Raw genomic sequence first — 13,638 nt, 5'->3', positions numbered from 1 at the left:
ATCAAAACAGGTTCTGCTCATTAATTTTTTTCCCCAAGGTGTTTGCGAGGGCTTGGAGCCGTAACGCATAAGTCCCCGTAATTATGTTAACATTTTTACACGTGTTGTATCTATTGTGAACGCAACACAGGTTTGCTGAAAACTGTTGTGCAACTGAATAAAAGCCAGGATGAAGCAGGTGGAGCGTGCTGAGCCGGGGATTCAGCAGACAGAGGAAAGAATGAGTAACCTTGAGATGAAGCAGGAGGAGCAGTCGCAAAGGTCATTGATATGCACAGCCGGCACATGGACGCTAGCTGAGTGTGTGTGTGGTGATCCATTCCAACCTTTTCTCTGATCTGACTCACATAAAAGATAATTGATTATCAAATGAAGTCTAGATCAGTCATCTAAATCCAGAGGATTAAGTTCCCTGATGAGATACGTCCACAGATTTTACACAAGGTTCCTTATTTTCCGCATTAGTTCTCAGTTTGTAAAAGCTGTCCGTTGCCTCGGGATGCCGGTGCTGCAGGAGCAAATTTGGATCAATCTCAGCTCTCAATTACTCCGCCATTTGGTGTTTCATGACCCTCATAAATATTCTGTCACAAATCCTTATGTTATTATCATCCACCAAGGCGCTCGTAGATGCCAGTAAACACACTCAGAGCAACACAAAAGAGCAACAGCAGCTTGTTTGACTGTAGATTTGACAACAGCCTGCAGGCGTAATGTATGTGTGCCAATGCAGCTGTCAGCGCTGAGGGAGGAAGCAGGGATGTGACATTTGTCTTTTGACACATCCCCATCAGATGCACTGGCACGGATCTGACAGTGTGATTCAAAAACACATTAAATGAAACCGATCCAGATGTGGAGTAAGATCTAAAACATTTAATTTGGATGACTCTCAGTAGAAATTTAATTCTGCCAGAAAGTTTCCAAGTCTGAATTTATTTAAAGTTAATTTACACCTGAGTTAAGAAAAAGCCTTTAGCATTTAAAGCAACAGTAGCCAGTTTCCTGCTCCTCCACCCTACTAGTTAAAAGTGGAATTCCAACTGTGGTAAACAGCCCTGCAGCAGCCTGCTATAGCTAGCGCCAACAACGAGCTAACACTAATACTAGAATAAACCACAAAGTAAAAAGTCCCCCACTGTTGGACAAAAAATATTATTTCTTACAAGTCCAGTAGCAACAAAGCCAGGTCACAGTCAGTCTGTGATTATGTTACTAGTGTAGGTTTGCAGAAGTACCTAGACTTAGCAGCACTTCCAAGTTGTTTACAAAGACATGGCGACTTATGTAACCTCTAAATTTGCCTTCACAGCCACAAAAGGTACAGGTACAGGTCATCAACCTGCAGGTGTCAATGTGCTCTGCGCTCCTCCCAAGATCTCCCTCCCACCTGTGGCTACAGTGGCTGAGCGCTATAGGGCTGCTCTCGCTGGGGAAACAGGATCCCAGAACCCCCCACCCCCGCCGCCTTCCTCTCTGTGTCTCATGTTGTGAATTGTTGATGTTCGTGCTTATATGTTTGAGGCGGGGTTTTTTTTTTTGCATAGTAAAGCTACGCCCTGCTGGGAGTAACTCTGGTGTGCCTTTTTTCCCCTCCCCCAATTTATTGTCATGTGATCCCCTTTTCATCTAATTAACGGTAGCGTGACTCTTGTTGCGAATGACCACAGTACCAATTCTTCTGTACTGAAATAATTGCCCCTCGGGGATGATTAAAGTTTTTTTTTTATTTGAATTTGAGACTTGAGTAGAAGTACTTTGGAACGGACACGTTAGGACCGGGTCGGGAGTTCTGGTACTAGGAAAAAACAAATGAACAACTTGAGGTGAGTTTGGGAATGAGAGACACTAATCGGAGGCTGGCGTCCAGATAATAGCGGGCGGGGGTCTGAACATATGCAGCTTCCTTGTGTTGGACATGATGACGAACTGACAAATTTTGTGTGTCTTTTGATTTAATAGTTTGTTATTCAAACTAACAAGTACAGCAACGGTGTAGCTATTCTTTTCTATTTCTTAGTTGAATTAGCAGACTTCATGCTTCCAGGGCGCACTGCTGGCCTCTGCTGGTTCTTTCAGGTTACAGCCATAGTCCAAATGGGTACCGTGGAGCTTGTATGTCCCTAAACAGCTACTGTATTTTAAGATGGTGGGGGACCATGGAGCGTTGACCTCAGTTTATGTATATGAAAATGTATAATTTCAAGTTGAGAGGAATATTTCGAATTGATGTTGGTGAGAAGTATTAGTGAGAAAGGACGAGTTTGTGAACTGGAAACACAGCATTTGATAGTAAACTGGTAAAAATATCACACACTGGGCCTTGAAAGTTCTTTATACGATCATTCAGTTATTATTTATTTGCTAACAAACTTTTGTAAATTCAATTTTCCTTCCATAAAAATACCAGCAGTCACATAGATCTTGTGTAAATTAGCCTACCATAATTCTATTAGTTTTGCCTGAGTACAACAGTTTGTCTTTTGACAATGCAAAATTTAGTTTCTGAATCAAACTGAAGGCACGTGAGTTACTCATAATAACAGATAATCTAAGTCCATTGAGTTAGAAATGTGGGAAACCAGAAAGAATGCAACAAGACGGGTAAAACGTGACATAACTCACTCCTGAAGCGTGTTGCAGATGAACGCATAAACACATAGAGTCACCTGACTCGCATCTGCACTGAGTCCATTGACAAAGCTCCATGTTTCACAGCTTTCTAACTCTACTCCAGTTTGTTGGGTTCATTGTACAAAGTGATCAGCGCATATCCAATTTCACAGATATCCTTTTTTTTTTTCATTTAGTTGACTTTCATACATCAAATCTTTGCAAAATGATTTCCCTTTTTTGTCCTCAAGTCTTGCACGGATCAGATGCTAAAGGCTCTAATCTGTAGGAGGCACATCAAGCAAAGATAATTCATGTGGTGAAAGGTAACTGGATCAACATCTGTGCACCTCGGAGTCACAGTCGTCATTTAAATGTAATGCACAGACGTGATAAACAAAGAGGAAGATTCAGTGTGACATTAACTTCCCAGGGAAATCATTATCTGAAATGCTAATGTGAATAAATATTCATAAAACGACTTAGTCGTTATTGAAAAAAGAAACTCAGAACTGAGCAACTGTCACTCTTTTAGGTTTTACATCCTTTGGTTTGTTTTGTGGAAGTTTACGGGTACAACTCTGGACTTCTAGCGCTGAATTCTCCAAACTTTTAGATGTTTTTCCTAAAACTATCTAGCCTTGCCTGCCAGACTCGTTCTCTGTTTAATTCAACACGGAGAACTAGTCTGAAAGGCACATGAGGGGTAGGACTAGCGAGCTCAAAAATAACCAATCAGAAAAAAGGTGGAAATGCCGACTGCACCGTGAAATGCTGGAATTTTTTAGCTAGACAAAAATGGCGTCTGGCAACGGCGCAAACATCTTTTTTTAGATTAAAGGCTTTTAGTAATTCTTGTTGTTGTGGTTTTAACCCTCCCACTGTCCTAATGGGAGTGAGCCCGCGTGGAAAATTGACCATTGAGCAGGGTTGATGGTTTATCCCTTGGGTCCATGTGGCAGGGCACCACCTCACCCCTGCCACAAGGACCTCAAGGGATAAACCATCAATCCTGCTCAATGGTCCACTTTCCTCGCAGGGTCGCCCATAAAGACAGTGGGAGGGTTAAAGACATGTCCAAGTCATTTAGAAAAAAAAAGAAAATTCACATGCCAGTGATTTATAAGCCAATATAAACTTATAAATAATCTATTGCAGTATTTTTACCATGGTTTAAAACTTTTATCTTATTATAGAATGAATATGACAAATTATCTTTTTGTGTCTGAATGCAGGCTCAATGAACAAGTACATTCAAGGAGGAGCTCAAGCCAAAAGTTCAGATCAGCCATCCACCAGCAGTTCAAGAGCTCAAGATCAGTTGTCAGCCATCACGTCTGAACCTTCTACAACATCACCCAGCCCTGACCAGGAGACCACAACATGCCCTATAGGTTATAAATTGTAAGTCGCTTTGGATAAAAGCATCTGCTAAATAAATAAACATAAACATTACAAGGTACAAGCACACCTACAGACCGAGCACAGCCCACAGACAGCACTTCTGAAGGCAGAGTGAGTCCTGGATCTGAAAAAGCATCTGAAAATTACATTGGAGAAACACATGTGCCACAACCGGTGCTTGTGGTGTGCGGACCTGTTACATAGTTCTAAATAATAACAATATGGAGTTCCTGCGTTGAGTATTTTATATTATGTAAATATCAATCCTACTTTTTGGAAATAATAAGCAGTTTGTGCATACAAGAGAATTAAAGAGAATTTAAGGCGAAGCGCTTGCACATACTGTGTTATTGTGTTGTTTTTTCTGCGAGGGGGGGGGGGCACCACGTAGCCTTTGTGCTTAGGGCACCAAAATAGCTAGCAACGGCCCTGTACTGGTTCAAGAAAATGATTTAAAAAAAATGAAATTTCAGCATTTGCCTTTTAAATCAAATACTACCAGAATTTGTTGAGTTGCTACACGAGTAATAATGTTTTTTACATAACGTTCTGACTTTTTATAATCAAGCAATGTAGATATGCAGTTGTGCTAGTACGTTAAATTATACAGTCATGGTGCTAAAAAGATGCACTCTTTCAATTAAGGATTCAAGAAAATATGGATACACTGAATTATTGCAATATTTCATGTTATGACACTATATCAATATTTAGATGCACAATGTTGTGTTGAGAATTTACATGCAAGCATTTAATGTAATTTTTAGGGTTTTGTGCTTTTCAAACTCTGACTGTTAGCAGAAATTTTTACCGTCTTCATTATAATGGAACAAAGAGATTTCACAATAACACTGGATGTGTCTCGGAAGCGTCTGGTCTGAGTTTTCCAATTAAATGTTGTCTTTCTAAATTCCAAATGTCGTCTGACTTTTAGTATCGCAATATATCGTATCATCTCACCTTTAATACGATATATATCGTATCGCCAGATTCTTGATAAAAACACACACACTTTCAATTGTAGAAGTACAAATAATCAGGTTCTTACACATTCTTAAAAATCAGGAGAATGCAACCTTAGACATATTACTGTTTGTGACTTCATTAATTAAAAAAAAAACTGGATAACTGTGTGTGTAAAATGTGAAGTACACGCAGTGACTGCAACTATTGCAATAAACAACATTAACAGGAGCTAAATAAATCAACTTCTACTTTACTAATAATCAGCATGTTATAGGGAGCCCAAGTCACGCCCATCTACTTCTGGACCATGGGTCCTCGGACTAACGGAAAAATTAATGCAAGTCAATGGGTCGAAAAATGCAATTTTCTAATTCCGCTTGTTATGTGCCATGGATTTCACATAATGTCCGTGAATTTTAAAGACACATTTTGATATCAAGAAAGCACTTATTTTTGAATGGGGGGAACATTATTTTAGGTTTTGTGTAAAAATAAGTCCAGGACTACAAATGCACATCACCAAAGTGACGTCACTAAACCAGACAGAGAAAAACTGAGGAACAACGGCTGCATGTTCAGCAAACTTCAAATCCTTCATTCCGGAGGTAGTAACCACTATAAATCTGGCCATGTGATAAGTAGCAGCTACGCAAGAGGAGGGGAGAGGGGATTATGTGGTGATGTCATATAAGACGTCTGATTTGTAGTCATGCTAATTATGAACTTTTACAAGCTGATAGGGCTGCACAATATATCGAAAAATTAGCGTCATCGCGATAACAGGACGTGCGATAGGCCCATCGCAAAACACGGCAAAAACAGCGATAAATTTTTGGTTCAAACATTTCCATCTGTGTCATACATCAGCTTTTTGTAAACCAGCTCTGTTTTTTACGCGGAAGTATTATTTGACCAATCAAATGTAGCTCTTCTGATATGTGGCCAATCAGATGGTTCCGTTCACGTAATACGCCCGCCCCCTACATAGACTCTTTTGGAAAGCAACACCCGAACAGAGTTTGCGGCGCTGTTCCCTTGTTCGTCATGCTGGCTCAGAGCAACGAACACACTTTGTGCTGATGTTTCTGGAATCAGCGCTGCTTTCAAACGTGAACGTGAGTCCACTCGGTGTCGTTAATCATTTTTACCGAACTGACTCCGATACGTGCCGGTGAACCAACCCACCTTCATGTCGCTAGTGTTCCACCAGGTGGTGATGGTTAAAAGGCTACAGCACTCTCCTCCCAGTCCCACCCTGCTAAAGAGGGCCTGGAAAAGTTCCCCCACACATCAAAGTGATTTTTCATTTATGAGCTTTTATAACCTTTTTAATCAGGATAGTTGATTTGCTGCTGCACATAAACTGTCAGTCAGAAGCTCTGCTAGCCGGTTATCTTAGAGGAGCTAGTTCAATTTGTTAGCTTGTTATCAGAATCATAGTTGCAGTTTCATCATCTGAGCTGCTTTTTAAGATCTAGGTAAACTTGTTCAATTTGGGGTTAAAAACAAACGTTTTCACATATTTTCCATGTAATTTTTTTTTGCCAGTTCCTCTTCTGAAAGGTAGACAATTGTTTTTTTCTTTCCCTCAGAAAATCTTAATATTCTCCTAGTTTGGCCCATCACAGTTCACTTCCCAATTACAGCAACGGCCTTATATCATAACCACATAAGTGGAGAAAATGCTCAGTAGCAATGAGAGAATTTGCTGTTGCATTTAAGTGATGTTAACTATTATTTAACATTCAAACTTATTTTCAGATTTTTTTATTTATTCAAATAACCCTGGTAAGGGATGTTTTTCTGTATTTGGAGCATCAGAAAAATTTTTATGGTGGAGGGGATGTTTTAAAGTCACTGAGAAACTGCATGCATGCAGTTTGTTGTTTTGCTGCTAATACAGTAGCAGGTGCAGCTGCATATTTTTGCAATGAAAATGTTATGTTGTAATGGAATTCATGCATTAGTTTTTGTTTGCTTTGAACCCAGAGCAGACATCACACGCCGGATGACATCAACACTGCATACTTTAGTATTTGTTCATTTATCGTGAGTAATATCGATATCGCAATATTAAGCACTGTTATCGAATATCGCAGCTTTTCCTAATATCGTGTAGCCCTACAAGCTGATAAATCTCAAAGTACGTGACTGGCGTGGTCAAAACACACATCATTCCTTTTCATTTAAATTGAAGTAGAACATATGTGCGGTCCAGGGCGTAACCCAAAGCAAATTAGAAAACAGCTCTTTCAGTCCCGTTGACTTGCATTCATTTTATCATTCTTCCGGGGACCCACGAACCGACCGGAAAGGGTCTTAGGCTCCCTATATCAAGACGAGTTTTTGACTATTTGCTGATAACAATAACCTCAATGAAACAAATGTTGCTGCTCAGCTCCCTAGGAAGGGTCATGAAACCATCTCCAAAGGAGTCCATTGGTCTACAGTAAACAATGCAATCAGTTGAAAACATTTCAAATTGTTACCAACAATAAGAAAAATCCAAGAATTTCCTGGTATAAAAAAATCACAACAGTGCAATTGGAAACAAAGATAGGCATAAAACTTGATCTGAATCCAAAGACTAGTGGGGTGGTGCAACGCAGAACACCTACCCGAGCTGTGAAGCATGGAGTTGGAATGATGATGATTTGGGCTTGTTTAGAACAACAGGACTTTGCCGTCATACACAAGGTTAAAATATGGATTTAAATGCTAGTAAAGACCCTGATGTTTGCATTTTGACCTTTTTAATTCAAAAATTATGAAGTTATTATTCCTCATTTTACAACCTGGCTATGATCATGTTATCATGCTTGTATGTACTAAACCTTAGATTTAATAAAGCAATTTTTGCTGCTTTTGCCCAGATATTGTCATCATGTAAAACAGTAAATAAAGAGACATCTTTAATGTTGGGAAACGGGGGGAAAGTCAAGTGAGGGAAACAAATCCAGCTCCAAACAAGTTTGGAAACAGAGCTCCAGGAGCTACCCAAACCAGGCTGCCAGACCTCTCTGGAGCTGGCAGGAGGAGCTGGCCGAGCACAGAGATGGAGAAAGAACAAGAAGCATACAAGAAGTCGATGACAGAAAGAGTTTTCATTACACAAAAACACTTATCCCCCTTCTCTCCACTTTCTGGCTCTTGTTTAATCTCGCTGGTGTTGAAATGTTGCAGGTAAAAGTGGCAGATAAAGATAACTATCTCAGGCTGAATTACTCTGAATTCCATTATCGTGACTGACAGTGACACATTTGTGGGAGGAGAAACAAAGCAACGCATAAGCCTTCAACACCGGGTGATTTTTGCTGTGTGTGCGGGTGTACGGGTGGGAGGGTGCTATCCATCTAGAATTGCTGGAAGATTAAAACAGAAGGATGTCTCCCAGAAGCTCACAAGTCCCCGCTGTCATTCGCAAACACACACACACACACACACACACACACACACACAAACATATATGACAACATTAATCAGCTCCTTGTCAAGCCCATTATGTCCTGTTCCTAATGAGAAAATCGCCCAGCTTGTGCCCTGACACGAGCCGTCAGGGCAGGCTAAAGATCAGGACGGGCACTCGCGTGTCGCTGCTCTGCTTTGAGCCACACTGAAATGACAAATGACAGACTTCCAGTATCTCTATTAAAGAAGGTTTTTGTTCTGTGGGTTCAGCCACCGTGCTCTATACAATCACCACAAAACAGTTCTCTGACAAGCTGCCGTTAGCATACCTACAGTATTTTTTCTTTGCTCTGCTTTTTTGGAGGGAGGAGTTGTTGGCAGATGAGTCACCACTCCATACCACAAAAATACATCTTGTTTTTTTATTTTTACTTTATTTGCTTAATCAGTGGAGTATTTTGGGACATAGGTAATTAGACCTGCTTCATCTCCCTTTATCTTTCCTTTTAATCAAAATCCAGCATTGATTTGGTTAGTTTGGGACAAAAGTTTCACACTAAACCTCTTGGTGCTAAATTTGGATAAAATAAATAAGCCTGAATACTCTACTTGTCTGTGTTCATAACACGCTGATCATGTTTCAGAAAGTAACCCTAAAATAATTCTGTTTAAGGACATTTTAGATGCAGCTTTGGCACTCCTAAATTACAACCCGGCTCCATTTAGCATTAAAGAAGCAAAATGTTTTCAAAGATGGAACAATAATGACAGGCCAAAATGGCCCACAAACCAGTCAACTTTGAATCATTGCATGCCAAAATTAAACATAAATTTCTTCAAATATGATGTTTTGACTTTAAAACAAGCTTTTATTTTGAAAGCAACCACTACATCCACTGTCTATCAGCAGCAGATGAAACAAATTTTCTGTTCATCATCACGTTTATGCTTTGATATAACAGTATAAAAGTTACTTATGGGGCCCCTTAAGAAAAATAACTGCCCACCCCTGAGGGGGGCCCATGTTTATCATAATTTTATGTACATTAGATTGATAAAAGTTAATCTTCTTAATTTTTATTATTTTTATTTTATTATAATGAGGTGAAACTTAACATTTGTTTTCACATTGATAGGAAAGAGATTAATTTAGGGGTTTAAGGGATTTGTTGTGACTCATTCTTTAATCATTACTAACAAACATGTCCAGTTAAATTGCTGATTAATTAAAGTTCACAATTACCTTTTGCCTGGTCAGCTGTTTAAAAAAATATTATATTCAAACTGGATAGAACTTAGAGGGGTGCCATCAGCTGCTGGGGGCTGAGGACCTCTAAAGGTCACATCCTAGAGTCGCCCCTGGAAGTTAGGTGACGGAACATTTTGGGTGTTTGGGGCTTTTATAATTGATATTGTCCATTTGCCTTCAAACCAAGTGCAAAGACAAGGTCATTGTGGTAAAAACTTTTTTTTCCTCACCATTAAACGACTGGGTGTCTGAGTCAACAGCAGGGTTTGAGCGCGCGCCGCTGTGCCTCGGGCTACTCTTCCAATAGTTTTAATCTCTCATGGCTCTCTGGGAGAGCACCATCTCCCAACACTCTCTTTAAAAGCAGAGGCCAAATACCCTTCTGCTGCTATTACTGCTGCTAGGCTGATCTCCTCCTTCTGTCACGCCAATTTAACCACAAACTAGAGCGCGCGCGTGCGCACACCGACAGCCACATCTGTGCGCGGACACCAGAATCTCCCAAATGGCGCAAACAAACTGAAATAACTTAAATAACGAACTTTTTTCTTTCCCTCTCCTCTCTCTCATCGCCTGTTTCATCCACGCGCGCCCTATTTTTTTCACATCTCCGCCACTCACGCGCTCGTGTGAGCTGCACGCGCCGCCTTCCTCGTGCGGACAGCAAGTCTCTGTGCAAACTGCAGTGCGGCAGCGCCTCGCTATTTTAAGAATAAGTTTACATGAAGTGAATAAATATTTAATCTCCTTTTCAGTGTTAAGGCAGCCGGAGCGGATAAAGGACGGCTGGTTGGAGGCTAAATTCTCACAGGGCAGCGGCATGTTTGACACAATTGATCCAAAAATTAAAAAAATACTAATAACCCCCCAAAAAATTTTAATAAACACTTGGGAGAACTCTCGCTCGAGCGCTACAAAGCTCCAAAACACACCCTACTCACCTCTCCGGAACATCCTGGCAGCGGCTGAGGACCGTCTGTCTATCCGAGCTGAAGTAGCATCCTGCGTCCCGAGCAGCTCTGGATTCGGTTGTTTTGATTGCTTCTGGTCCCCTCGGTGGCTGATTTCTGCTCAGTAAAAGAAATCGGTGTCCCCTCCAAAATAAAATAGAACAGAGGTGATATGGGGGAGGAAGTAGAGGATCCGTTTGGTGAAAATAATAGCAAAATCATCCACCAATGCCAACGAAGTTGTCCGCAATCTCTCTCTTTTTATTTTTTTTTTAATGAAATAGACCAAAAAATTGATGGAAATAAGCTGGTCCCGTCCCAACACACTCGGAGTAAGATTTCAGCTCATCGCCATCTGGTGTTTATGAATTAACAAGATACATGACTTTATTTCAATCACGTACAAATATGTTGTCCAAAAGCCCAAATAAAAAGAAAAGTTCAGTTACGTCCTGATCACCGTGCTCCTGTCGGGTTTTCAGCTGCAGGTCTGAAGCATGAGTCAGTTCCGTCTTCTGTCTCCGTTACCGGAGAGCACCGAGGCTTCAGCCCCCCCTCCCTCCCGCAGTGAGATGTGTCTGATGAATGCCACAGCATCTCTCTCTCCTCCCGCTGTCTCTACAAAAGAGTTTCTCTTTTATTGGTATGACAGGAAGATATGTTCATGGTCCAATTATAGAAAAAGCCCTCATAATAAAATCCCCCCCCCCCCCCCCCCCGGACTTTTTTTCTTCCCAGAATTCAATTTCTTCTCTGTGGTCTCTAAACAATATTACAGAAACCTTCAATTACAATCCATTTAAAGCCCTTCTCTTCTTACCTTTCCTCTTGTTTTCTCTCATCCTGGCTCAGTGTCTCTCAACTTCAAATTTAAGTAGGTTTAATAGCATTATCGTTCATTAATGGGGGAATAGGGTTCAAAACGCAGCTGTTTCTTGTGAATAAGAAAGCAAAGTTGCAAAGGTGTGGCCCGAATGCAGAATAAGACTGACTGACTGTGTTGTGTAAATCTGCTAAATTGGGTAGAAAAATTTCATTTGGCCTGAACTGAACAGTCAAAATTTGCAAGATCACCTTCAAATTCAAGAAACAAGGTGTGATTAATGAGTAAATTATTTGTTATGAACACCTGGTTGGCAGAATTACTCCAATGACTCAAGAAAAAAATAAGCTGTGATATTAGATTAAGCCTTCATTTCCAGGAATAAAAGATATCAAGTATAATAATAAAGCTGATATACAATCCCTGACGAATGTTTTAACCAAGAAATCTGAGTTACATCAGCACTGACTGAACCACACAGGAACAGGTTGGTTCTCTTTGGCTGAGGTTAGCTGATTCATGAAGAACCACCGGTTTCAATGGAAAATATGGTCAAATTACAGTACTTTATTCACATAGTGGCTGATTTTAGCTTCATTTTAAAGCCCAAGTCCCTCTTTTCTCAGCTGATGTGAAGAAACGCAACCTGTAAATATAGATCTAATAAACCTTTGTTTACAGCAAAATGACATTTGTAAATTCAGATTTATTTAACCCGTAATAAATTAGATTACAATTAAGATGGGTTGGATTAAATGGATTTTAACTGGAACATTAGCAACAAGATTTAAAGCTGTAATGGACTGAAATGATTTAGGTTACTTTCACCATCCATTACCAGTTTATAATAGTTTTAAGCTTAATCAAACTGTAATAAAATGAAATTCCATCTAAACTCTGAACACTATCAGCAGAATGAGGTCATGAATTCATCTGGAGATGCCTTTCTACACAGGAGACAGAAAATCCCAGTCTAAATTATTATCACAGCTCCAGCATGGGCTCAAATAGATCACGTTGAAATGTTTAAAGAGCAGCTTCACACAAAAAAAATAATAAAACTTTTTAAAATTATTATTTCTAATTATAATGGGTCACTCTGAGTTTTTCATGCAGGCTGCTCATGAAATGGGCTCCTACACCTATCTCCTGCATTAGCTTCTGATAGAAAATAGGCGGTGAAACGTTTTAAAAGCCTCACAGATCTACATCACACTGTCACCTAACATTCGTGGACTCTCCCATCATGGCTCGCGACGGGGAAGGTTGTTGTTGATGAAGCACCAGAGAACGTCACAGCTAGTAGAAGCTAACTGTTAGTATCAGCAACTCCACCACACAGCAGAACACCTCCAGAGTTGTGTTATTTATGGAGATAAAATATCAACATTGCAACACATACAGAGTCAGTGGTAGAGTCAGGTTACTGTTATCCAATCAGAAATGAGATGATCAAATGAGGAAATAAGATTCCAAATCCACTCGTGTCCATCCTCAAACAGGCTCACCGAAGCTTTTTCCGCCCCAGAGCACAAATTACAAGGCATTTATTCCTACTACAGAGAGCACTGCAAATGTGATAAAAATATGAGTAAAACTGGCTTTTAAAAAAATTCTGAAAATCTAACATACAGCTTTGGATCAGGCCCTTCTGGAAATATTGAACATTCAGTTTACTTCAGAGTTTGCTAATCCACCAAACCTCAGATTACATCAATTATGCAGATTTAAAATTTGGAAACACATATCAGTATACAAAAAAAAGAGAGAAACAAGCACACAAAATGAATTGGTGTTTTAGTGAATTTTTTTTTTCAGATATAAACATATCCGAAACCAATAAAGCAACATCTAATTTCTGTTAGATTTTTCTTTCTCACACGTTTTCCTTTTAGCACCATGTTAGCCTCTGAAACACAACGTATGGTTGTTATCTTCACCTGTACTTAGCTAACGCTGTTATCAGGCTCCACCTGGTGAAACCCCCATGAGCACCAGCCTACCTGTAACAAGTGTTGATTAGACTTTCATTTATCAGGCTGAGACGTGACGTGGTACCTTGGGTCTTTAGCACACCTGTTGTCACTGATCAAACAAGCCAACAAAACACTTTGTAAACTCCAGTTACATCACAGAGCTCAATTAAGCAATAGGGTTAAACTCTAAACGTGAATCACGATTGACAGTTAAGCTCAAAAATAATTTCAATTCCTAATTCCACACGC

At 40.0% G+C, this 13,638-nt stretch overlaps 1 protein-coding gene across 1 annotated transcript in view; it reads right to left on the bottom strand.

The window, feature by feature from the left end:
• Nucleotides 1-11,158, bottom strand: part of LOC107386906 (reticulon-4 receptor-like 1) — a 157,116-nt gene extending 145,958 nt beyond the window's left edge. Inside the window, exon 1 of the mRNA XM_015961570.3 lies at nt 10,582-11,158. Coding sequence (XP_015817056.1) covers nt 10,582-10,594 — 13 coding nt within the window. The 5' untranslated portion in view covers nt 10,595-11,158. The remainder of the gene's footprint in view (nt 1-10,581) is intronic.
• Between the last annotated feature and the right edge of the window lie 2,480 nt (nt 11,159-13,638).

The sequence above is a fragment of the Nothobranchius furzeri genome, chromosome 10, assembly GCF_043380555.1.
Source record: "Nothobranchius furzeri strain GRZ-AD chromosome 10, NfurGRZ-RIMD1, whole genome shotgun sequence".
Lineage (NCBI taxonomy): Eukaryota > Metazoa > Chordata > Actinopteri > Cyprinodontiformes > Nothobranchiidae > Nothobranchius > Nothobranchius furzeri.
Note: the sequence above shows the minus strand (reverse complement) of the source record. Positions and strands in the feature narration are given on the sequence as shown.